The following is a 25,249-nucleotide window of genomic DNA, read 5'->3' as shown; positions in this document are numbered from 1 at the left end:
CCTTAACATACTATGACTCTAGGGTTTCCTCCCCATGCACTTAGAGGAGCTTTGAAATCCATTCATTGAAGGCACAAAGCTCACAAAGACTTTGGCAATTGCTACCTGGCAAACTGCCAGGCAACAACTGCCAAACCACCTGGCCCAGCAGCACAGGACTGCTGTCCTCCACTTCTGACACTCGGCACTGTGTTCTGTTTGCACAGACTGAGAGCTGCAAGGTGACAATTCCCACACAGGGAGAGAAGCAGGTGCTGGCCAAGGGTGGTCCTTCTACCAACACCCTGGGCTCAGCGGGGCTCCGCCTCCGCTGGCCTGGTGGTGTCTGGAGGTGATCCAGGCTCAGGGAGCACATTTCTAACTCAGCTGCGACTGCCTGATGGTGGATCCATGTCAAATGGACCCATCCTGGAGGCCAGTGGTCTAGAGGGGCTTAGTGCTTGTTCACTAAAGCTGTTCTGCTCTGCAGCTCCTTGGCCTTTGAGGAAATGCTGGCAAAGCCGTGCCATGAAAACATCTCCCTGCACTGCCTGGGTTGTTCTGGGATCAGCAATCCAGACACAGGTGTTCCGAGCCCTGGCCTTGCATGGGAGACTCCCTGGAAGCTGCAGGGACACTGGGGATGTGCCAGCACTGCCCTGCTGACCAGGAACTCTTCCCAGCAGTTACATGGGAGCCCAGTGGGCTCAGGCTTGCTCCATGGCTTCACTGTGGGTGAGAGAAGCAGGGGAAAGGAGCTGTACCTGAGATGTCACAGTAGGCCACACTCTGATACTCCAGTGCTTCCAGGGGTTTAAAGGTCACCTTGATTTCAGCCGAACAACGTGGCCCAATCTCTCCCTCCTGAAACAGAAAGAGACAGAAAAAGATTTATCTTCAAACTTCACACTTCTTGTTTTCAACCACTCCTCTAAGCCTTTCTTCAGAGCATCAGTGATGAGCGAACAACATAAGGAGCCCAAGGAAACACTCTAAACCCAGCTCAACACACCACTGGGCGCTCTCAATGCTCAGCTGATCAGCCCCCACTCTCCACAATGTTCCTGCTGCTCTGACACAAGCTCCTGGTCACATCATGCTGCAGTCAGCTACAGTGGTACCTAACTGCCATTGTGCACTGGTGGCTCTTGGCCTTAGACGGGCCATAGGAGTAACCAAGAACACGATCCCCTTCCTTGGAAAGAAAAATATTAGTTTAACCTTTTTTCAAAGAAAGCAGAGGTTGGGATTATTCTAGGATTTACTCCAGGATGAGAAGGGATTTTGCACTGTGCAGACACCAGGCATTCATCATCTCTCACAATGCCAATACTCAGAATCAGGGCTCTGGCTGATGGGAGGACATGGGCGTTTGCTTGCATAAACAGAAAAAGAAAAGGTTTACTGTCCCCGTGTGCAAGAGAACTCAAAATGCCCATTATAACCTCCCACCCTTGTGTCCAGGCTCACAGATGACACTGGGAGACTCACAAACAGTGCGAGTCGTGGTTAGAGGAAGGGACAGGCATTTCTACGATTAACCTTGGGCTGAATTTGGCCTCCTTTTCCCAGCGAACCCTTGCATGCTTCAGGTCAATCCGTGAACTGGCACTGCTCCAACACCCTCCGCTGAACCCCACGCAGCAGCACGTGTCGGGGGAGCCCCTACCTACAAAAACTGCTCCCTGTGGACACTTCAAGGACACGGAGTGCCCTGAGCTCGAGCCCTGGCAGCAGAGCTCAGCTTTGTCAGGCTCCCAGCCCTGCCTTGAGCCTGCAGGGCAGAAATACTTTCAGCAGTGAGCTCTGCAGCCGCACCAGAAACTCCATGCCCTCCCTCTGAGCACACCGAGCCAGCTGAGGACCTGCTGAGTGACCGCACCCGGGGAAAGGGGCGGGGGTAGGGTGGGCGGGAGGAGGAAGAGGAGGAGGAGGAGGAGAAGGAAGAGGAGGAGGAAGAGGAGGAGGAAGAGGAGGAGGAGGAGAAGGAGGAGAAGGAGGAGAAGGAAGAGGAGGAGGACGAGGAGAAAGAGAAGGAGGAGAAGGAAGAGGAGGAGGACGAGGAGAAAGAGAAGGAAGAGAAGGAAGAGGAGGAAAATGAGGTTCTCAGCTATCACTTACCATTGGCTCAATGAAAAAAAAGTCATTGGAGAACAGCAGGGGGTCTTCTTGCACCTTTGCCTTCTCCTCCTGGACCTTTTGGCTCAGGAGGGAGGTGCGATTTTCACAAAAGCCCTTCACCTTCTTTATTTTTTTCTCCTCCATGAAGTCTTCCATCCAGACCTTTGGTGGCGGCTCCAGCAAATCACACTGCCTGCAGCCGCAGGGAGAGACAAAGCCAGCAGGTCATTTAATATATTTGCAGAGAGAAGCGGAAGTGCGGGAGAGCAAAGCACTTGGGGAGGAGCGGCAGCTCCCCAGCAAGGGCTGACCCCAAGCCACGAGGGTCCCAATCGGATCAGAAGATAACTTGTTGTGCACAAGCTCAGCAGGTAGCTTTACTCCACACTTGCAAGCTCAGGAGAGCTTTGGAAAGCCAGCATCCCTCAAGAGAATCTCCTGCCTCAAAGCCTCTGCCAAAACTGAGGGAGAATCCACCAGCCACCTCAGCTGGCTTTTCCTACCACTGAGCTGCTCGGGGGAAGCAGATAAAGATCACGGAGCACCCACTGCAGGACTTCCCTGGGAAAGGGAGACGAAGCTGGGTTGTGGTTACGTGTTACCAGCATCGCTCTTTGTTTCTTCCATTTTGGACCTGCCCTGTTCCCTACTCTGCCTTTCACAAGAGCATCCCAGAGCACTTCCAAAGGAAATTGATGAATTCAGGCACCGCATCCCTTCAGTGACATCCAAGGTTTTATATGCATGAAAACAGAGGCTGTGAGAGGGGAAGAGACTTCTTGGTGCAGGAGACAGACAGCAAACTCCTGGAGAGATCATCTTTTCAGGATCCAGAGCTTTTTGGGTCCCATCCCAGTGCATGGTAGTAGAATGGCCAGAGAGGGAAAGGATCCTGCACTAGCTCCTCTCATAAAAAAAAGTCCTCTCTGCTCTGAGATCTCAAAAGCATCTCTGACAGCAGGAGAGTAGGCCTTAGAGCTAACACCATCCCTAAGACTGGAAGTAAGGAAAAACAAAATGTCCTGGTGACAGGCTAGGACACAAACTGGCATGAAAATAAATGTAATTGGAAAAAAGTATTACGAAGAAAAGAAGGGTAGTGGTAGTAAGTGAATCCCTTCTAAGGGGAAATGAGGGCCCTGTATATCGAGCGGATCCGTTCCACAGGGAAGCCTGCTGCCTCCCTGGGATCCAGGTACTGGATATCACCAGGAGATTCCCTAAGAACTAAAAGAACTTCATCTGTTCACCACTGTCTGGGGGTACAGTGACTGTGAAATAACAGAGTTTTCAACATTCAGTGAAACAAGGAGGGGCATCAACAAAACTTCCACTCTGGTCTTCTGGAAGGCAGCCTTCGGCCTGTTCAAGAGATTGTTTTGGAGAGGACCTTGGGAAACAGCCTTTACAAACAAAGGGGTCCAGGAAGGATGGACATACTTCAAGAAAGAAGTCTTGAAGGCACAGGAACAGACTGTCCCTGTGTGCTGAAAGATGAGCTGACAGGGAAGACAACGAGCCTGGATGGGCAAGGAGATTTGGAAGGAACTAAGGGGAAAAAAGAGGGCGTATTGCCTTTGCAAAGAGGGGCTGGCAACTCAGGAAACGTTTAAGGATGTTGCCAGGTCATGTAGGAAGAAGATTAGGGAGGCAAAAGCCCAATTAGAACTTGAGGAAATCCAGTCATTGCAATCAACCTTTCCTTCCCAAAATGCCATCCTTGGTTGGAGTATAAATGGAACTGGAATGCTGTGCTGAGCTCCTGCAGCCCAGGGACACACACCCTAATGCCAGGGATGGTTTACTTGGCCTAAACCATTCAAAATCACCAACACCCCCCTGAGGCCATGCATTAGTTTCAGTCTTGGGCCATGTATCTCACTGAAACGTATCTTTCAAACCAACCTCCTCTTCTCTTCATTGTCGGCTTCCTCAGTAGGAAACATCTTCCACTGGAAGTGGGCTGTGATGTTACTCCTGTTTCTGATGAACATGCTTGTGTGGCTTGATGTGGTGATGAAAGTCTTCTCAACCTTCATGGAATATGTGCTCAATCCAATGTTGACATCTGCAGCTTCTGCGCGAAGGAATGTGAAGAAACTTTCTTCACCTGGAACAAAGCAGAGTCTTTGCTCAGCTAGCTCAGTTGCTGATGGAAGCACAAGGAACAAAGCAAACCACAGGTCACGGAAGAAAGTGTCATAGCTTTTAAATGTATTAGCAGTTCCATGGATCAGTACATTTATCACGTCCTGACAGCTCTGTGTGTACTGCGTGAGGATGTCCTGGGCACCTCCTTAACCACCTTATTTCCAAGGTGTTTGTAGAGATTTGGCCCCAAGGTGACAGTATGTACAGTGGGATTTGTCAGATGTGCTCAGGTGACCCACTCAGACCACTGGGATTTCTGCATCAAAGTCCTTCAGGTGACACTGAGGAGCCCTGGTCAATCCTGGCTTGCCGAGGTCTCCCCTGCGCATCCCACGAGACTCCTGCCCCTCCTGATCCCTTGGATCCCTTGTTGCTGACAAGCAAATACGCCTGGGGGCATGTGGGCAGAAAAAGGAGACCCAGAGGAACAGGTGAAGTGACAGCCCACAGCAGGAGGGGACACAGGAGAGGAAACACAACCAGCCTGGCTTTGCAATATGACAAACCACTACAAAATGAACACCATAAAAATCATCATCATCGTCATCTTCCTGTCCAAACCCACAGCCCCATCAGTCTTGAAATATTTCATATTGTCCTGATCTCAAAAACCAAGATGGAGCACTTCAGGTTAAATACAAAAGGACAAGGAAAGATTAATAAGTACAGAGCAGCTTCTATATGAAGTCTGAATGGGATTCCTCAGTCTAGAAATCAAATGGGAGATGTGAGAGGTTTGCAACAGCATGAACGGCCTGGGAAATGGGGATGAGGAAAAATTTGTCTTGATTTGTCACCATACAGGAACTTGAGGGCCTGAAGATGTTATTAGGCAAAAACTGCATGGATGTGTAGAGGGCAACATAGTAAAAGGGTCTGTGACAAGCCAGTGGAGAAGCGGCATACAGGACAGAGGTGTGCAAGAAATACACTGCATTGGAGAGAGTCTGATGGAGACCTCGCAGCTCACATACAGCACTGCCCAGGAGTAAAATAAAACTTCACCCAGGCGTAGCCACACAGTAGTGGAGAATCAGGGTTCCTCCTTCCTCCACTCTGCAACACCCAGCAAAACAGAATTCCAAAAATCTCAGCCCTGTTAGAGGGGATCCACTTTTTCAACCATTTAAACACCAGCTATTTCAGTTTTCTTTGGGGCAGAGCTGGAACAGAGGAGGTACATCTAGAGGGAATTGAGGGGGATGAACAGGGAGTGATGGTGGAGAACTGTCCTGTGTCCCATGCGTTGCCCAGCACTCACCTATGCAGCGCGCCACCAGGGACCCGAAATGGTCACCGCACGTCAGCGGGTGAAATCCCACTGTCACCTGCATGGTGTGACCAGGGCCCAGAATTCCTTCGGCTGGAACCACGGAGAAAGGACTGCAACACAAAGAGAGGATCAGGACTTGGGGGGAATTCTGGCCATGACATTCTTTCTGCAGTGCAGGTCACTTCAGCTCACTTGGGCAAGCAGGGAGCAAACAAACTACGGCCAAGACAGACAGAACAGCCAGGATCAGAAACAGCTACTGACCCACTTCTGAGGAGATCCAGCCCTCAGAAGATCCTGTGGGATAAAACGACCTAATCTCCCCCATACTCTGCATCCAGCCTTCTGACTGCCAGCAATCCCATCAGAGAATGGTTTGTGAAAAGCACAGAGAGAGTTAAGAGCTATCTGCATGCATAACTTGACGCTGACTGCCTCAGGAATTTCTCATTTCCTGCTACCTATAAACTTCCTCTCAAGAGATGCAAATGTTAGGGCACTATCTCTCTTGTGAGATTACAGCCTAGGAATCAGACAGGGAGAAGGAACTTTCTCTTGAAGACCACGGAATAACTACTGTTGAATTTGCAGCGTGGCTCTTTGGTTTATTTTACCTTGAAAAGATCCTGAATTAGCACATTTTGTCAGCATTTCAATGAAAGCTGCTCTACAAAAAGGAGCAATCAAAACTCTGAAAGAGTGCAAATGCAGATTAGAGCAATACAGTGACATGGAAACAAGACCCAAAAGGAGGATGCCATTTACAATCTGAAGGATCCAATCCCAGCCATATGAAGCACCATTAGCAGGAGCACATCGAGGAGGCAGAACAGGAGGGTTTTGTGTATTTACCAGCAGTGCAGTCTGGGGCCCTGGGTTGTCATCCAGGCTGGTAACTGTTTGCTTGGCTCACCAGACAAACTCTGCGCAATGTGTTGGAAATAATTACGCAAACGTCTTGGTGCACTTTGGATGTAACAGGAGCAATTAGGATTGGTCACCAGGTGAACAGTTCTTGCCTGACAAACACAAGACTCCGTGCTTTGATGCTCAGGGACAGCTCAGGTGAAATGTGCTTCTGCCCAGAAGTTGCTGGGCTTTGTGCTCTTCCACAGCCCCACTGAGGAAACAAAAGTTCCTCAGTGCTTTGCTGGTGGTCAATCTGTGCACAGAAAGGGTGTTCTGGGGAGTTTGGTGATGAACTTATCACACACAAAAATATAGAGAACATCTGGCAAGCTGAATTTCATTCATGTCAGTAGTGACAGCTGATGAACTTGCTTCAGGTTCTGCTCACTAAGGACCTATTGCTGCAGTTATGGGCCTGACCTGCTCCATTACCACTAGTGAGAACATCACTAGTGGCTGATGGAGAAGCCTTGGGCCAGCAATGTTTATGTGCTGGATGTGAGACTTTGGGGAGAGAGGAGGAAAGACAAGGCCCCAGCAGCCCCGGAGCCCGATTACTGTACGAGCTCCCACATCTGCCCCGAGGGTGAGCCAGCACTGCTGCAGGTCTCTGCTGGGGCTTGGGGGATCGGTGCCTGGTGTGGGCAAGGCACAGGATTTTTTTCTTATTGTTTTGTCAGGAATTTTGCCAGAAAGAGAAGCTGCCAGTTAAGGGAGTCCCTGGCCACACTTCAGCACTACCTTCCCTTCCCTTCCCTTCCCTTCCCTTCCCTTCCCTTCCCTTCCCTTCCCTTCCCTTCCCTTCCCTTCCCTTCCCTTCCCTTCCCTTCCCTTCCCTTCCCTTCCCTTCCCTTCCCTTCCCTTCCCTTCCCTTCCCTTCCCTTCCCTTCCCTTCCCTTCCCTTCCCTTCCCTTCCCTTCCCTTCCCTTCCCTTCCCTTCCCTTCCCTTCCCTTCCCTTCCCTTCCCTTCCCTTCCCTTCCCTTCCCTTCCCTTCCCTTCCCTTCCCTTCCCTTCCCTTCCCACTCCTGCCCCATGTTACATACTCCTGCCCTCAGATGGCAGGATGTGAATAACACTCCTGGGAGTGACCTCAGGGGTTGCGTGAGAAAGAAGATATCTTCTTATTTTCAAATTACCAGGAGAAGAGGATCCAGCCAAGTTTCAGTTGTCAGGGCTGAAAAACTGAGTGCAAATCAGCCCTTGCATCTCCTACATCCCACCCCAGGCTGTACCCACCAGACTCCCCTGTTCCTGCTGGAGCAGTCATCTCTCATATAGACCTGGCTCCCCAAGACCCAAGGACACAAGCTCTACAGTTAAACTTAACTCCTCTGAATTTCAGTCAACATCACTAAGCTGTTCCCTGAGCCCACATATAAGAAGGACTGTGAAGGAGACATCCCTGACGCTATAATAACCAAATGAAAACCACTGCCAAGAGATGGGGCTGGCAGGATAAATTTTGGCCTTTTATGGCTTGATTAGAGCAATATAGTGAGTTAATTGTCAGCTGTTCCTTAAGATAGTTCTCATCCTGTTAGATCTACCCTTTCAATGAATCACTACTGCACCCGACAGGCAGAAAAGATAAGGTCATGGAGGGGTTTTAATAGGTCTTCTTCGGCTTTTTAACTAGTCCATTTGTATGTTTGTTTCCTTGTATGGCATCTAAAGACAACTCCAGATCTCCCAATGGCCCCTTGCAATCCCCGGACACTGGTCTTGCTTTGAGCAGCGTATTTGCTCGGACAATTTCCAGAGGTCCCCTCTAGAGAAAGTTATTCTATACTTTTATCTTCTAAATCAGCCCAATTGCTTTTCACATAGTCACTAAATGTCTCATGTTTCTAATACACCTGTGCCTATGCCTATGGGCATGTGGTGTATTGATAGGCCTTGGAGGAGCTTGACATTTATGAAAGTTCCCAATGAAGAATTCATGATCTTTTGGCAAACATTTAACACAAACCAAAATGAAAAAACAGCAGAAACACAGGAACTTCAGAATATGTAAAATGAGATCTCAATGAAAGGGGGGACGACCTTATTCAGAGATTTAAAGCACGTGTTTGAAATTTTAAACCGGCTTTCAAAGGTTCATCGTGGAACAGAAGAGGGGACTGATGCCCTCAGCTGACAAGGGAAATCAGATCAGCTTTAAGTAACAGGAACTGCACCGGCTGCCTGCAACACAGCTCATGTTGGGCATCTGATGCAGGCACCACTGGAAAGCCATGTGCCTGTGTCCTCCCAGAGAATGGGTCTGTTTGGCTGACAGTGGTGAGTACCCATTTCAGAAGCTGCTTGTGCTCAGGAGGGCGCAAGCCAGCAACTAACATGTTCCAGCACCCCCCAGGAAATCTGGGGCAGAGAAAGCTCAAAGGCTGCATCCTGCTAAGAACACTGAAAGCAAGAGCAGATGCCATCCATCCTGCCCATTTCCAGCCGGCGACGCAGGGCAGCAGCTCCCATGCTCTGGTTCCTTTTGTTGTTCTTTCCCAACTCTGTTATCCCCCAAAGGTGTTTTGCACAAGGACAGATGAGCTGCCTCACCTCTCGGTGCCCAGCTGGTAATGAGCTGCCACACTACCACAATTCTGAATCAGCAGACTCTTGCGGGTGCTGCCCTTGACCGGACACTTTGAGAAGTCCAGCTCGTCTGGGAAGTCCAGGATAGCTCGGGCAGGGATGGCCCGAATTGGCACAACTATCCTTTCCTCTCCACTGACGCAGACGAGCTCATGGGAATAAACCTGCAGGAAAAGAAACTGTCTCAGCACAGGTCATTTGGTGCCATCTCCATGGCAGAAGAAAAGCCATTTCCTATATCCCTTCAAGGGTATCAATTTACCTATTCCACCCCCAAATGAACAATAAGTTCTACTAATATCTCACATTTTAAAGGCAGCAGTGCACTTTGCAAAACCTATCTCAGTGGCATTAAGCTCTTGTGTCACTTGGGTCATACAGACAAGTGCCCAGGGCCACCATAATTTTTACTCTCAATTTTAATGATGTTAAATAATTCCTAAGTCCCTTCTAAGGAACATGGAGCTAGGGAACACAGGACATTCCTCCTTAGGTTACTATATTCCCACGGATTGAGAATAGGACAAAGTGTTAAACTGAATCTAAGCAGCAAAAGGAAACTGAGAGAACAGCTGCACCCAAAGAGATCCTGGACCTCTGGCCTGGTGTAGAAATATCTGTTTGCTCAGAACTCCCCTCTAATTTTGCCTCTCCAACCAAGTCACGAGAAGAACAGTGCTAAGAGGTAGCAGGATGCTGTTGCAAAGAGCCTCTCTTTGTTTCCCTGCAAGGCCTCCTCCCTTCCATGCCATGTCCTAAACCCCTCTGTATGAACGAGCCTCCAGATCACAGCGCTGAGAGCAGACTTGCCAGGGCCTCGGCACTGGTGTTCAAACTTGCACGCAAAAGCACAATTGGCATGGAATGGGCGCCAGCTGACAGAGCAGCCACAGTGACAGGCATGAAGACAGAGCCGCAGCAGTGTCGCTGCCACCGGCTCTGGGCCCACAGGTCTGCCTGCCTGCAGGCTGTACCTGCCCTACACGAGCTCTTTCAGGCAGGTGTCCAAGTCCCCTGCAGCTCACCAAGCTCCTGCTGACTAAGGGCACCTAGAGCTCAGTGTGCCTGTGCCAGGCTGGGCCCACGGGCACAGCACATCCTCTGCCCTGGCCTTGCAGCCGTATCATGGTCAGCTGTGCTCTGGGACAGCACAGCCGCAAGGCTGGAGAACAGAGGGTGTGAAAAAGCACCGTCCTTGCTCCAGCCCCGGGTGAGGCAGGGAAGCTGTTGCCCGTCAGGAAGGCGGAAAGCTCTCTGACCTCTTTGTTCCTCTAGTACTTTGCAGAATAACGAAACCCCTTCCACTATACCTAGAGATGGCCAGACATCTATCAACACCCCTCTACCGTTTGCCTACTGTTCCCTGGGCATCTTTCTTCCCTTGGGAATGCTCAGAGGAATGTGCAGCGAGGGGAAGCAGGGCCTGTCAGGCCTGGGTGCAGGGCCTGACAGCACATGCCAAGCTGGGACTGGCTGCAGGCTGCCTGCCCACGGCCTGGAGCCAAGCTCACAGCATGGGCTGTACCCAGAGTGCAGGGACAACAATGGCTTTGGAGATAATTCTGTGTTTTGGCTCCTCCAGTCTCACCTTGTTCTCGTCAGGAGTGAAGTGGACGTGCACATCGGTAATGGCGCCTCCTGGCACGGCACGGCATGCATCACTGGGGCCCGCCAGCTGGAAGTAAGGTGAGCTCTCCATGGAGACCTGCACCCCCTGAAGATTCTGCAGGAAAGACATGGAACCATGATTTTGCCACTTGAGGAAACAGGACAAGAGGAGACCTGTCCATGCCCTGGTGACGTCCTTCCTTGACCCCTTTTCCAAAGCCCTTTCTGCTGTGGAGGTACAGGCACAGAATTCCCAAGGGTGAACTTGAATCCCTTCTGTCTGGCTCCAGCATTTTGGCCAGGGGCAGTAGGGCAGTGCCTGGTGGGAAGGAAGGGCCGAGCAGGTCAGCACCGGCAGGATGGAGACAAGAGCACCTGAACCAAATCATCTGCATATTCAACAGGGCCAAAAACCTGCTGATTTCTGCCTGCACACAGCTATGCAGTCGTGTTCCACGGAGGGAATGGGCTACCTGAAAGCATAACAGCACATTCTCCTGCGGGGAAGAAGAAATTCCTTTCTAGCAGGTCAGCTTTGGATAGGGCAGTTCTGGGGGATACAGTCATGCAGGCAGAGCAGCAAGAGAGGAGACCAAACACTGTGGCCTTACTGGGAACAAAAGCAAACCTGAAAAGCAAAAGAAGGAACACAGCAATCCCTAAAAAAGGGAGATGACAAAGAGAATTTAAAGCGCCAGTAAAGCAGCAAGGAAGAATCATCAACTGATTACAGCAATCACCTCCCCGAAAGTGATGGAAACACAGACAGGTTGTGCCTGTTGACTGTGGGCTTCAAAGGCATTTTCCTCCTGGAGAAACCTTGCAATTCTTTAGGGGAATGGTCTCTCGCCTTTTGACCCTTCTGGAATTTCCTCCCTACATGTCCACACCTAATTGGCTGAATGCCAGGACCCTCCCAAAATAGGAGACTAGATAAGACCCCTGGATTTCTTTGTTCTCTCTCTTTCGGCCCCTGGACCCCTTTGAGGAATAAACGACTTGGAATAATCTGGGGGTAAGAGCCTCTTTTGAAATCTTTTGTCCTGTCCCTTCGGAGATATTCCTCCAAAGCCTCTCCAGAGCTAGCCCTGGGGAGGGGGGCCGGGCCTGCGGGGGGAATATTTCAAAACATGACCAGCACTGACTCACAGTGTGGTTTCAGTATTAAAAGCCAACCTTGGCTCTCCAGGGGTTCTTGCTGCCTGTGCAGGCAAGCTGGGCTGCTGGGCATTCCCGCTTGCAGCCAGCAGGCCAAGTTCTGCTCTCTGGGATACACAGACACAGCAAACATGCATTTTCAACACATAGATATCAACCCCTGAGCACCAAAATGCTCTCAAAAAGTCTAAACCAGATGATTTTGAGTCCTTCCTGTCTCTTCCCACCAGCCCACTCTTGGCACAAGCCTCATTTAAGAAAATGTTTCCCTGACTGAAATTCAAATGGTCTCAGTTTTCCCCTTTAGAGTCCAACACGACTGCTGACGTTTTTCAACTTTTTCCCTCTCAGCTCTCTTGGGAAACTGCAAAACAGGAGCACATGGCTTTGGATGTTCTGTGGTTCTCCGAGGGGAAAGCAGAGCACCATGCTGCTTTTGGAAAATCTGAGCAGAGCTGGATGAATCTTAGCAGGAGCCTGAAGTGGCACCTAAAGGCCTCCTACTGCTTCTGCTACATCAATCTGATTCCAGGGCTGTTTCAGAACATTTCCTGCCGTGCCAGTGCCACTAATGATAGTGATTCCAGCAGAAAGCGTAGACGACTCAGCCCCTGAGCTTTGACTGTGAGCTGCACAAAGGGAGCCAAACAGGCTCATTTCCCCAGGCAAATGTCAAGGGACTGTGGAACGAGCCCAGGGGAGGGGATCTGATGCTTCCCCAGCTCAGCCCGTGGTGGGGACCTCACCTGCGCCTTGCGGGAGAAGCCTGGCAGCACCAAGTCCACAGACTCTCCTGGCTTCAGGTCCATTGACAGCGGCTCCAGCCCAAACACGGGGGCCGTACGTTTGCGCCTCTGGGAATCACGTTTGGCCTTGGGGCTACTGTGGGCTGAGGTGCTCTGGCCCTCCTTCCCAGCTGGCCTGTTACATTCCACCTTCCAGAAGAGCTGATGGAAGTGGTGGCCCCCATCTGTTAGTCTGAACTGACGAGCACAGGGAAGGAGGCTAGAAGAGAAACCAGAATGGAAAATAGTATGGGAGAAGCTATTGTCCTGGTCATCAGATTGCTCCCAATGAGGATTCTGAGCTGTTAATAGCTTGGAGACCGTCTTCATTTGCAGCTCTTAATGTGGACCGGGAACAGTGTCTGATAAGCTGCCCTTCTGATGTCGTTATTGCAAGGAGGAATATGTTTCTAATGGTAATGTAGCATTTTCCAGGCCAGGCTAACAGGATCTGGTGTTTTCCTCCAAAATGTGTGTTCTGGGGTGATTCATACTGTTACTGTATTTTGCATTAATCTGCACCCGAAACTGTTATTGAATCTTTGAGATCCTGCACCTGAGGCCCTTGTGTGCGGGGGTATGATTGCAGGCATTTTTAAAAGCCAGCGCGGAGGAAGTTTCTGGACGATCCCAGCAAGCTGCTAGAAATCATCTGTCTGCTCTAGGAGAGGAAACCAGGGGAGCAGGGGCTCTCTCGTTCATAGAAGCTTTGGTTTTGCACTGGTGGTCATTTGTAGAAACTTCATTTCGCAATCAGAAACTGTTTTGAAGTGAACTTTGCAAACTCTGCTGGCAACGGAAAAATGAGCAAGGTCCTGTGTAGAAGTGTACCTCACCTGGTAGGGTTTGCAGCCCCACAGTGGCAAGGAGGCTTCCATTTAAGGGAAGGATTTGGGTTCCATTCTTTGTTTCACTCATGAGGTAAAAACCAGAGGTTTTGATACCTTTTTTGGCCTTGTGCCAGGACGGACGCAGCCCTTGGATCTTTGAGACTGTGCCTCAAGCCCTGTTCCTATTTCTATTGGGCAGGATGCCAAGAATCCGGCCTGGATTGTTACATGCTTAAGAGAATAGACCAAGATCCTCAGGGCATTTTTGGGGTGTTGTAGCAAGTGCAAAGGTCCTCCTTGCACTCGGCACAGCTTTTTCTCTTTTTTCTGCATGGCTTCTTATTTTCACCTTAATGAAAACAGTTTTGCTTTTCAAACACCTCTGATCATGCTGCCTCGCTAATATTTTAGGCCATCCTGAGGCTGCCGGTCAAACCCAGAGGTGATGCACCTGAGAGGGCACCCTAACATTCTGGCCTCCCGCACAAGCATCAGTCCTGGGCAGGCAGGGCAGCAGCAGAGCCCACGAGCAGCGTGAGGAAGCGTTGGCAGCGGCACTGCAGGCCCCACACAAACCAGCAAGTTTCCATCTGCCTCTGGAACTGCTCTGCGGGCTCCTGCCTTCCCAGGGGGATTGTCACCCTCCCGTCTCTTTGTTCCCAGGGCCCCTGCTTGCCTGGCAGGTGCCATTTTGGAAGGGAAGGGTGCGATGCCATCTTCCCTTGGTCCCGCAGCCACACGGAGGGCCCGCCTCATCCAGGCGCCATTTTGGGAACCTTTTGTTCTGGGGGAGCCTGCGAGACCATTACTTGACCAAGTGAGGACATAGATGTGTTAGAACTGAAGGCAATTCAGTGGCAATTGAGCAACTGGTTTCTCTTTCAGTGGTTTTTGAGGGTACCTAGCAACGCTCAACTGGCCATCACATGTCTCTAAAGGTATCTCTGCCTTCAGGGAAGGAGTCAGGGTCTTTGAACACTGAAGAAGATCGTGCCTGAAGGACTACAGCAAAACTGCTCCTTGTTGAGACAGAAGGAGAGGTGGGAGTGGGAGATCTCCTACCTGAATTGGTATCCCAAGTTGAGCTCCGGGGCAAATGGTTTGTCTGTGACAATTGTGGTGCCAGTGCCAAAAGCCAGGAGGGTGGAGGTGGTCCAAAGTCTGTTCCCAATGAACAGCTGGAGAGCATCAGCAAAAACCCCAGTGTCATCCAGGGTTGCTGTGACAGTCACATGAACATCACCCCTGGCGGGGATCACTCCTTCCCTGGGTTCAATAACATAGCAGTGAGGTTTACAAGCCTGTAAGACAAGCACAACGTGCATTTAGGATGGAAACCATACACCCTGGTCTCTTATGGGGTGTAAGAAAAGGAGAAGACTAAAGAGGGGAGGATAAAAATCCTAAAGGCCTAATTTCCCTAAATTTAAGCTGCAGTATTGGGGAACAGCAGAGCTTACACAACCTGTATTTTCCCCTCCTTTAACAGACTCTCACCTAATTAACCCAGTTTTGCCCAACCCAAGGGACGCTTATCCTCAGGAGAGTGTTCCTTCCCCAGTCCTTCTCTGGAGTGTGTGCCAAGGAAAGCTGCTTTCTCTCTCCTGGCTTCTCACAAAGGCTCAGGGCCAGAGGAAGTCATGACGGCTCAAATCCCACTCCAGAAACCACACAGCTGGAGGACACTGCTGAGAGCCTGAAGAATATCTCCGCAAAACCAGTTGAGCAAAACCCCAACACCAAACTATCCTTTCCCAAGAGGCCATCAATGCTTTTCAACGTCCCCTAAAGGACCGAGGCCCTCACTTCCCACTGATCATCCGCTGTAGAGAGGTGCCCCAGGGCCTTCTGCTTTGGAAAAGTCACCTCTAAATGGTTATGGCAGAGCAGGAAAGAAGGAAGCAGAGGGAAAACTGGATGACATGTGCTCAGTGGGCATGGCCCACTCTTCCTAAGAACTCGTGTCCTCTGGTTTCTCATGGGCTTCACAGATTGGCCAAGAGAGCTGGAAGCTGCCCAAAGGAGGGAGGAAAGGCCCCGCACCAGCACAGCTGTACAGACACAGCTCTGCAGGTCCAGCCCTGGAACGAGCACGTGAAGCCCATCCTTTACACACCAGGCCCACCCAGCCAAGGTGCATTGCTCCCTGAAGAGGTGGAAGGCAGAATTTCATTGTGTAGTTCGAGAAAGCTGTCCTGGAAAAATCCCTCACTTTAAGGTTACATTTATCCCCCAAACTGCAGGAAAAGCAGCAAGAGGAAAAATCATGCCCCTCCTCCTTGGCTCAGGAGGCTGTGGCTGGACTTTCCCACATGGCCTGATGCTTTATCCACAGACACAAACAAGTCCACAGGATCAGGTTTTAACCAGCTCCAAGTTCAACACACCCAGCATGGAGAAGAACAGACCTCAAGCCCCTCAGAGATCTCCCCCTCCAGCAGACATCCCACCCAGCCCCAGGCCCAGCCTACAAGCCCTTCCTGGCTGCAGCAGCCCTGCTCTCCCTGCCAGGGGAGCAGCCCCAGCTCCTCTGCCCTATGCAGCCTTCACATATTAAACAGCCATTCTCTGCAGCCGGTCCCCAAAGATGCTCTTCAAAGGCACAGAGACCACAGGCTGGGGGGGTGCACAACCCCCACACATGTCTTTGTGTGGACAGCCCAACTGGCCTGACCCACAGCAGGTGTGAAAATTGCCTCCCCACCAGCAGTCTGAGGACAGACCTCACACCCTCTTCTCTACCATGAACAGCAGTTTGGCACAAAGCAAATGTAGATGGCACAGGGAAAGCACAGGGAAACCCATGCTCTCCAAGGAGCAAAGGACCACAGGTTTCTCTTGATCTCAGAGCTCAAAAACCGTGACACACACAGCTAAAGACCTTCCATAAAATTATGGGAGAACTCGTCAACACAATCCAGACGAATTTCTGCTCCAACATCTCTGCACCTGATTTCACTGAGGAGTGCCCCAGCTAAAACCACTCCAGAGCCAGGTTCCTTTTGCCTCACCCAGATGGAATCTTGGAATATCTTGCTTCCTCTCACACAGGCCGATGCATATAAAAACCACGTCATGGCAGCTTGTAATGTCAACCAGTCAATTTCCCTGGAAAACGGCCCCACAGATACTTACAATCTCTAGCCTGAAGTCTAAATCGACGAGACCTTCGTTGAAGAGGCCAAAAGCTTGTGAATTAGGCCTTAGCACTGGGATCCTGCCGAACTCTATCAGCCTTGGACTTATGTAGACTGCTGACAGCCGTCCAAGGCTCTGTAGTTCTGTTCTCTGTTACAGAAAGCAGGCAAGAAAGATTTAAAAAAAAAAAAAAAAATCAAACCCAAACAGGGAAACCTAAAAAAGCTTAAACAGCTCAACCCAGCTCAAGTTATTTCTTTAGGGACAGCTACCATTCTCCAGCTGAATTCCTGGGATTTTGGGGGGAAAAAAATAAAGCTTATGTATTCACCTCCAAATTGAAAAGGATTAAGTAAAGAGAAACTTTCAAACTACAAATTATTGGTCCAAAGGTAGAAGCTTTGCAAGAAATCTCTAGTTAAGATCAGGCTGACAGTTAAACAACTGGTTCTTCGGGTGGGGAGAAACTCTTCTCTTTAGGTAAGCAATCTGATAGTTGAAAGCAAGTGCTCAGTCAAACTTCAGGCTCCCTGGCACAGCCTGCACTGCCTGTCCTCCCTGTTGACTGGTTTACATGCAGTGCCACAATGGCCCAGGTTCAGATGTTTGGTGCCATCCAGGGAATTTGGCATCACCATTTCCATGTTTTAATGTAAGCTTAAATCCTTGCAACTACTCTTCAGATGCCAGCTTTCCTTTCTTTTACAGAAAGCCCAAGGTTCCCAGAAATCTTCTGACATCCTCTTTTGTGCTGAGAGGTAACATTTTAAAAAAGATGTTTCCAAAGTTAAGAGCATTTTAAAGAGTAATTAAAATGATCCTCAATTCCAGCTTAGATGAACTACCTTCTGGGTCAGACACTGACATTGCCACCTATAAGGCACGAGCTGTTTATGCCACCTGCCCCTGCTGTCCTTCTCCACAGCAGCCTGTGCCTCTTTTCCCCGGAAGAATCCCCGCACACTGTGCACCCTGCCAGGACCAGTTGCACGAAGGCACACACCTCCCCTTGCACTCACCAGTGGGTTTCTTGCATCCCCAAACACGCCGGTACAAACACTGGTGCAACGCTTGCCCAATCTTTGGATTTCAACTGTAACTGGAATCTCTGCAGCGCTCCGAGGCTGGAGAATCCCACAGGGTCTGGGGCTGGAGTAGAGCACAGGAGAGTCCTCCTCGGGTTCCTAGAAGGGACAGAATCAAATCCAGCTTCAGAGGGACCTCTGAAGAAACTTTAAACTCCTCAACATCCATCCCAACAGCAACTTACACACATTTTTAAAAATCCCCAGGACAAAGGTAAAAGGCACAAACAAGATCCAAGAATTGTAGGCTTAGCATTCTCAGGGGGTTCTGCAAGGAGGCTGCCAGCACAAGCACTGGTGTCTGTGGATGCAGCAGCTTTTCACAACCCTCGAAGATCTCCCACAAGAAAACACCCTGAAGACTAGAACGTAAGCCCTTTCCTCAAGAGATTAAACTGCATCCTAAAGCTAACATTCAGGTAGGATCCTGTTCTCAGCAGATCTTTAAGACTGAATAGGAACCGGCAAGGTCTTATCCAAACCCTCTTCCCCCCTAATAATCTCCACAATAATATTTCAGAGGAGGAGGTGGATGTGATGCCAAACCTGGGGAATAAGCCCGTAGCAGCCAGGAAGGTGGGTGTTATTCCAAATGAAGAACTTCCTCACGAACGGGGCCTTCAGGTCGCACTCATGGATCCCCCGGTTTTGGGGGTACACTTGCAGCTCAGGAACGAAACATCTGGGCAAAGAGATGACCCCAAGGGAATCAGAGATACTGATTTACCCCCAAAGATTGTGAAATGGAGCACAACACCTTTGTCACTGTCAAATACACATTTAACAGGCCTACGGTGAAAAATTGCCTTTAAAGTCCTCCCACTCAAACATGTCTTGTCGAGGAGGGGCAAAACCTGAGAGGCAGCACCCAGAGGCTGCCAAGTGCCCCAGGCAGAGCACTTGGTCCCACAGCTGCCTCAGCCCCTCCTTCACCCAAGAAGGTTTGCAAGAACTCCTGGAACAGTCCCAGTGATCCATGAGCTCTGGGGGAGCCTTCCCAACAGGGATCAGTGCTCAGTAAGGCTCCAGGAACACACGACTCTAGTGTCTCAGTAAAAAGGACTCCCTTCTCTCCCATGGTGCTGTTACCCTGCCTGAGAACTCAGCTGTTTGCCCCAGCCTTGGAGGGCATGAGACATCACCTGCCCCACAGAGTGGGAGATCACTCCCTCCCAGTTCCTAAAACTCCCCTGGTCCTTCACTCCACAGGTCCAAACACTGACTGTCCCCAATGGCACTTGCTTTTCAAACATGGCAGCCCAGGCACTGACGAGATGGCTCTGCCTGGGAGTGGGAACAGCACCAGGGAATTGCATCCCTCTTGTCATTAAACTGACACCTAGAGCAGCACAGCAGGATGGAATTCTGCTGGAGCAAGAACAACTTTTGCTTTAAGCCTGAGAACATCAAAGCTCAAAACAGGAAGCAGAGAGAAGGGGAAAAAGTAGAGCTGACCTGCCACATCAAGGACTGATTTCCCCTCTGAAGATCCTGCCCTCACCTCTCTTGCTGTGAGCCACTTCCCCACTGTCACGTGCCCTCGTTAACAGAACCAGACCCTGACCCTCAGCAGACTGCTTGGTGTGCCCCAAGCCAACGCGGGCTGGTTGCAACCCAGCACAACTCCACCTCTTGCAGGAAGAAGGCGAGGAGGCCCTTGGGAAATTTGCTTCACCTCAAGCACCAGGTCAATAAATGATATCATTCCTGGTCCCTTTAGAAAACGACCCAGGACCACGCTGGGCTGTCAGCAGGGCTGCTTTTCACCACAGGCTGCTTTTCAAGCACTGCTGTTCTCATGTCCAGCTGGGCAGAACATGAGGTCATTAAACAACACGTCTCCTTGGGAGCTGCAGCCAGCACGTCCTGTGCAAGGCAGTGCGCTGGGGGAGGCCAGGGAAGTGCTGGTACCTGGCCTTGATGATCAGTGATGCCACTCCCTTGCCAAACCACTCCAGGTCCACCAGCAATTTCCGGTTGTATTCCGTCACAGTGTTGGAACACAGGGTCACCTGGTGGAAGAGAAGAGCAGTAAATTCTTCTTTACAAAAGCTCATGACTCACGTGTGATGTCCTCCAGTTTTTGTGGTAAGAAAAGGGAGGATTTTGCCTTAATTCTTCTGCCGCTCCACGTGTAGAGCAGTCTCTAAGAGTGACAAAAGCCTTCTGGTAAATACCAGATTTGTTAAGCACACCTTGCTATCAGGGCATAGGTCAGCTAAATTAAAACATTAGACTAAAGCTCTGTGCAGCACTGTGTTCAAATTAAGGGGCAAATTTTCATCTGACTACAATGACATAAATGCAGTGGAAATCTGCTGACTTGAACAGAATGAGTTCAGCTTTACAGCAGGAAGCTGAAGACAAAGCGTGGGCCAGCAGGTGCTGGGCAGTTCATGGCCGCAGAGTTTTTTGCCTTCACTGGAGATCCCTGCAGTGAACACAAATCATTCTACTCCCCAGGACAGGAGAAATGAGACCAAGAAGAAAAGCAAACTGCTTTATATAATGACATCTCTCTAACAGCCACCTTTGGTCCTCGTCCGTCCTCTGCCCACTTGCAATCAAAGACATTGCTCTCAAAAACACCAAAATGCCTTCAGTACTTGACCATTATGGGACATGATTTCAGCTTGTGATTTTGGAAACAAATCAGTGCTCCTTCAGGAACGTCCCGAGTAACCCAGCTCACAGAGGCCCCACGCCAGTGCAGATCCTCGCTCACACGATGATCAGAGCTGGCATCAGAGCTAAAGCCCTCCCACACTCCCGTGAAGCTTCAGACCCGCTGCTGAAGTGTGTGTGGCTGGACTCTTCCCATACCTCGATATCCTGGTGTTCCTGGGATTGGAGGGTCCTTTCGCTGGGGTTCAGTGTAAACTCCCTTGGCTTCACAGAAAAATGAATTCCCTCCCTCCAGGAGGGCTCACTGTCGCTGAGTATTTGCTCAAAGCTGCTAACAGCAGGCTGAGTGCCATCGTCCGACACCGCGAGGTGTTAGTGAGGCGACAGGTCTTGGTGTAGGGAAAGCCTAGGAAAAGGACACAAATATCCATTTAGGCACCAGTTATGTCGTGACTCCCGGTGGGAATACCCTGGTAGCATGAAAGCGTGATTGGAGTTTAGCTCTTTATTATCTGAACTACAGATTACTGAGAAGCTGCAAGAGGAATTAGTCGTCACTTAGTTCCCTTTAACACTGATTCCAGACTGCAGCCTTGAAAATGCCTGCTCTTAGCCCTGCTCAACACTGCAAGCTTCTCTCTTTCTGATGGGGAGAAGCTCCCTCACCTGCCCCAAACCAGCACCAGTTATTTCTCCCTGATGACTGTGCACCCAGACCAAGCATTTCCTCTGAAAATTCAAACTGTAAAATTCCCTGTTAAGTCTGCCAACACTCCTACCCTTTTCAAGATACATAAAGAGTGAGTCGCCATTGAGAAGAAGCTACAGCAGAAGAAAGTGAGGATGGAATCAGGAACTAGAACGTGATGCAAAGCACCCTAATGCAGTTTCTCTCTGCAGAATTCTTAAGGCGTCTTTTGGTTTGGGCCAAACAGACTGGGCATGTGACAGCTCAGAGCCCACTCAGCTGGAGGCAAACCCGAGCCTTGACCCAACAAGCGGGGACATCGCACCCATACTACTCACTGTGATTGCTGCCTGCAAGGGTTTACCCCACCTTAACTCTGAGATTTGCTTTCCATATTGGAAAGCCAGAGATAGTGCCACGCATGGTGGGGATGTCCTGCAGAGCCCGGACACCAGCCACAACCCGCTCTGCAGTGGACTGGCTGGCCAGCTCTGTGGGGAGGAGACTTCTCCCCAGGCCTGCTCACCAAGAGTCATTTGAACACAGGTGGGGGAAAAAAACAACTGCAGGCGCAGCCCAGAGCTTCTCTGTGCCCATCAACAGTAATCACTGCCGGCTCCAGCAGTGACTCCAGCAGGGAGGCAAGAGAAGCACAAATGGGACAAACACAGATGTCAAAACCTCAAATGAGACTGAGGTCACCACATGCAGACAACAGTCAACAACAGTTAAAAAGAAGCAAAGATACAACAGCTGCCTTCAGCTGAAGAGACCTTAGGAATGCGTTTCTACCTGTTGCCTTTCTTGTTTCATTTATTCAAAAGGCAACTTAACAAGTGCCTCAGTGGTGATGCAGGGTGGCGAAGAAGCAGATCAGGAGAGGCAATTAGTTTTCTTAAAACGTTCAACAACTTCATTGTTATGAGTTTAGGTTTCGTAGTGAATTTTGGCCTCAGTCTGGGAAGGGAAATACAGGGGGTTTGGGGTGGTCTCGGCTGTGCGGGTGGGCTTTTCCATCCGGGGCTCTTTGGGAGCTGTGCCGTGATGCCGCGGGCGGTTGTGAAGTCGGAGCCGAGGTTTGCAGGGGGCAGACCTTTCCGTCCTTCCGCCGGGGCTCGGGAAGGTCGGCAGCGTGCTGCTGCGGGACGTCGTGCGCTTGACGCCGGGCTCAGCACCGTGATCGAACCTGCCCGCCGTCCCCGCTTCTGCCTGCTCCCGATTGCCAGTGCCCACATCTCCTGCTGCCCGTAGTTTGCAAAAGCAGCGATTTCCTCCTTCCCTCCCTGCCCGTGCCGGCTGGGAGGGAAATCACTGCCCTGCCAGAGCCCACCGCTCCTCCAGCCTGTGATCATAACCACACCAAAGGGGAAAACAGGACTCGGCGGGTTGGAAACTTCTGGCATTGCGTTGTTGTCTGTGCTGTCCGGATATACTCTAGTAACGAACTGCTATTCCTTTTCCATATTTTTGCCTGGAAGCCCTGTAATTTCAAAGGTACAGTAATTTGGAGAGAGGAGGGTCATCATTCCATTCCGTGAAGATTGCCACCTTCCTTGGCAGAATCTGTCTTTTAAACCAGGACAGAGACACCAGAAAATACTTGCTCCTATTTGATCCCACAATGGCAAAATGCTACCTGAGGCACCTGCAGTTCACACCCTGAAGAGGCTGTTGTGGCAGAACATGAGCAGTGCTGGATGCTTTTACGTTCAAGTGCTCCATTTTGGAGCACACAGATCCCTCCCGCTGTGTCCCAGCGCAGGGAACACTCACCAAAGGAGATGTCACCGAAGTCGAGCTCATCGGTGTCGAAGTGTAAAGTCGGCCCAACGACACACCCCCTGCGATGACAGGGACACAGGAGGAAATGGCTGCGTTAAAGGGAATTGCAAAGCCTCCGGCTGTCGTGGCTTGGGGGCACAAAACCTGGTGTCAGGGGCATCGTGGGTTTCAAATCAACACACCACCATGTGCTCAGCACAGTGTCCATGTGCACAGGAGGCAGCTAAAGCCAAGAGGCCAGCAGCCCACAGCCACTGATGGGGCTTTGGACGCAGGGCAGGCAGGAAAAGCCCCCAAGTTGCCGGTGGTCCCATGAGGGACCCTGAAAACCCATCCAGATGTGTCTCCGTGCCTCAGTTTCCCCATCTGTAATGGGATGGACATAAAGGTGTCCCCACAAACTTCTGTAACCAGCCTTTCCAGCCACAGGTTCCCTGCTTTGCTACTTGGCTGTAACTGGTCTTCCCATGGAGGAGCTTTCTCAGGAGATTTTGACCCACACAATCATTACAGACAGAGTTTTGAGACATGAAGCCAGGGGAGCCCCAAACATCCTCCAAAAAGAGCATTAACAGTTCTACACAGTGGACAGATGAATCCTAGAGGAAAGGACCAGCTTGTCACTAGTGCACCAGCTGGCACAGCCAGGAGCAATAGCTTAAACAACCAAACATGGGTGTCCTGAATCTACCACACCTCCTCCCCTGGCCTTGAACTCAGCAGACAGGCACTAAAAGTCACCAACATCCACTGAAGGCAGCACTTGAAGCTGCCCAACACGAGTTTATTTCATGGTTGACGCCAATCAATGCGCACCCAGCCTTTTGGTTAAAAGTCAAGGACCAGTGAACTGTGTCTTCTACTATGTTCACAGGATTGTCCCTGGCTCCGCTCTACACATCTCAACAAGAGACACCTTCTCTTGCTCAAGGAGAAAGCTGCTTATGGAATAACATCCCACGCATGACCAGTTTGGGGGAGGGACAGAGGAGAATCAATTATTTGATGGTGAAAGGTTCCCTCTTGATTTCCAAAATAAAAATAGCAGCACTTTTTCTCCAAAAGCAAAGCCAGTGTAGTTGTTTCTCTACTATGGGCAGACCTAGTCAACACTGTTCTCCTGCTAAGTAATAAGTTTCATGTTCTTTTTAATCCATCTCCCTTATCTTATTGGTATAATCAACTGCAGATTGCTTTCATTTCTTTATTGCCCTGATCCAGTGCCTCCCAACAGCAGCAGCCTAGCTCCAAAGCTCCAGAGCAGCCAGCATCAGCTTTCCTGCTTACACTACGTTATCCTACCAGCACACGCCTCAGGCTAGCAGGGACAAGCCCTCATGCTGCTGTGGTCCTGAGGACTGAGCTCTGCCTCCCCCATCATCACCCCTTCTCCCTTCTGCAGGGCCAGGATTATGGGATGAAGCCCATGTCCTTGGGACGGTTCCTGCTGCACAGTTCCCTGTCTCCCACATCAGCCTTTTCCTGGCTGTGGAAAGGAGGTAGCAGAGCACTCTGCACAGGAGCTCGGAGCACAGCCTGCCTCCATGCATGGCCATGAGAGGTGAGCTGAGGCTGCTGCTGCCCGTTTGGGATGGATTATTAACAGAAGTTTTTCAAAACACTGCTGCTGGTGGAGAATCACCCAGGCTGGCCCATCTCCAAAGCCCTGGGGGCCTTGCTGGGTGCTCAGGGGGGACATCCCAGAGCAGCTACTGCCCAAAGCTGATCCATGCCACTGCCTGCCATGGCCCAAGGCAGAGGGACATCCCTGCAGGGAGGAGTCATTCCAGCTCCCGGGTACCACACAGGGCAGCAGGCACCCCCACACTAAGGCAATGCCAGGATCAGAGCAGAGATTAAGACCTCAGGAAACATCTTTTTTCTCTGCCCGACCCCAAAATGAGGTAGGTGGGGGATGTCCCAGAGACAGCTACAGATGTGCCCACCCAGAGTAAGCTCCCAGAGTCCGTACTTGATGGTCAGGATCACAGGCGTAGGAGATCCAGCCACACGGAACTGGAATGGTTCCTCAAACCGCCCCAACACGGCGGCATCCAAGGAGATCTGAATAGTCTGGATCCCACCTGGTGCAATGAGGCCCTCCTCGGGTACAAACTTGAAGCAGCAGCCCACTTCCGTGTTTGAAGGGATATAGGTGAAGGGAGCATCAAGAACTCCTTTGTTCATCAGTTTCACCTGCAGCAGCAAGAAAACAAAATGCAAGTACACGTGAAATCTTCCCTTCTTGGGAGTCATTTTCTAATGGCGCAATTAACACCCAGAAAAGGCAGAAGATGCTTTGTGCTGCTGGACGGCAGAAGTCAAAAAAATACAACAGGACAAGTTCTGCCTTTGGGTTTTCATGCGAAGCTCACATAACTCCACATAACTGGAGTCACCCTGGGGTTATCCCACGGACACAGAGCAGTCCACCTCTGGTCAGTAGCACCAAGCTCATTCAGACCTGGCCCTGAGAGCAACGTGGGGTGATTGCAGCTGCGTAGTGAATCACCACAGAGCTGCTGCT

General features: G+C 50.6%; 1 protein-coding gene across 1 annotated transcript in view; it reads right to left on the bottom strand.

Annotated features, from left to right (window-relative positions):
* The window catches only part of LOC136296104 (hydrocephalus-inducing protein homolog), a 149,024-nt gene that overhangs the window by 104,208 nt on the left and 19,567 nt on the right, over positions 1–25,249 (bottom strand). The window contains 2 exon segments of the mRNA XM_066194928.1: positions 744–843; positions 2,101–2,293. Coding sequence (XP_066051025.1) covers positions 744–843; positions 2,101–2,293 — 293 coding nt within the window.

This window comes from Chamaea fasciata, unplaced genomic scaffold (genome assembly GCF_029207755.1).
Source record: "Chamaea fasciata isolate MVZ Bird 193981 ecotype frontalis unplaced genomic scaffold, bChaFas1.0.hap1 SCAF_12, whole genome shotgun sequence".
In the NCBI taxonomy this organism is placed as follows: Eukaryota; Metazoa; Chordata; class Aves; order Passeriformes; family Sylviidae; genus Chamaea; species Chamaea fasciata.
This window is presented reverse-complemented; position numbering and strand designations above follow the sequence as displayed.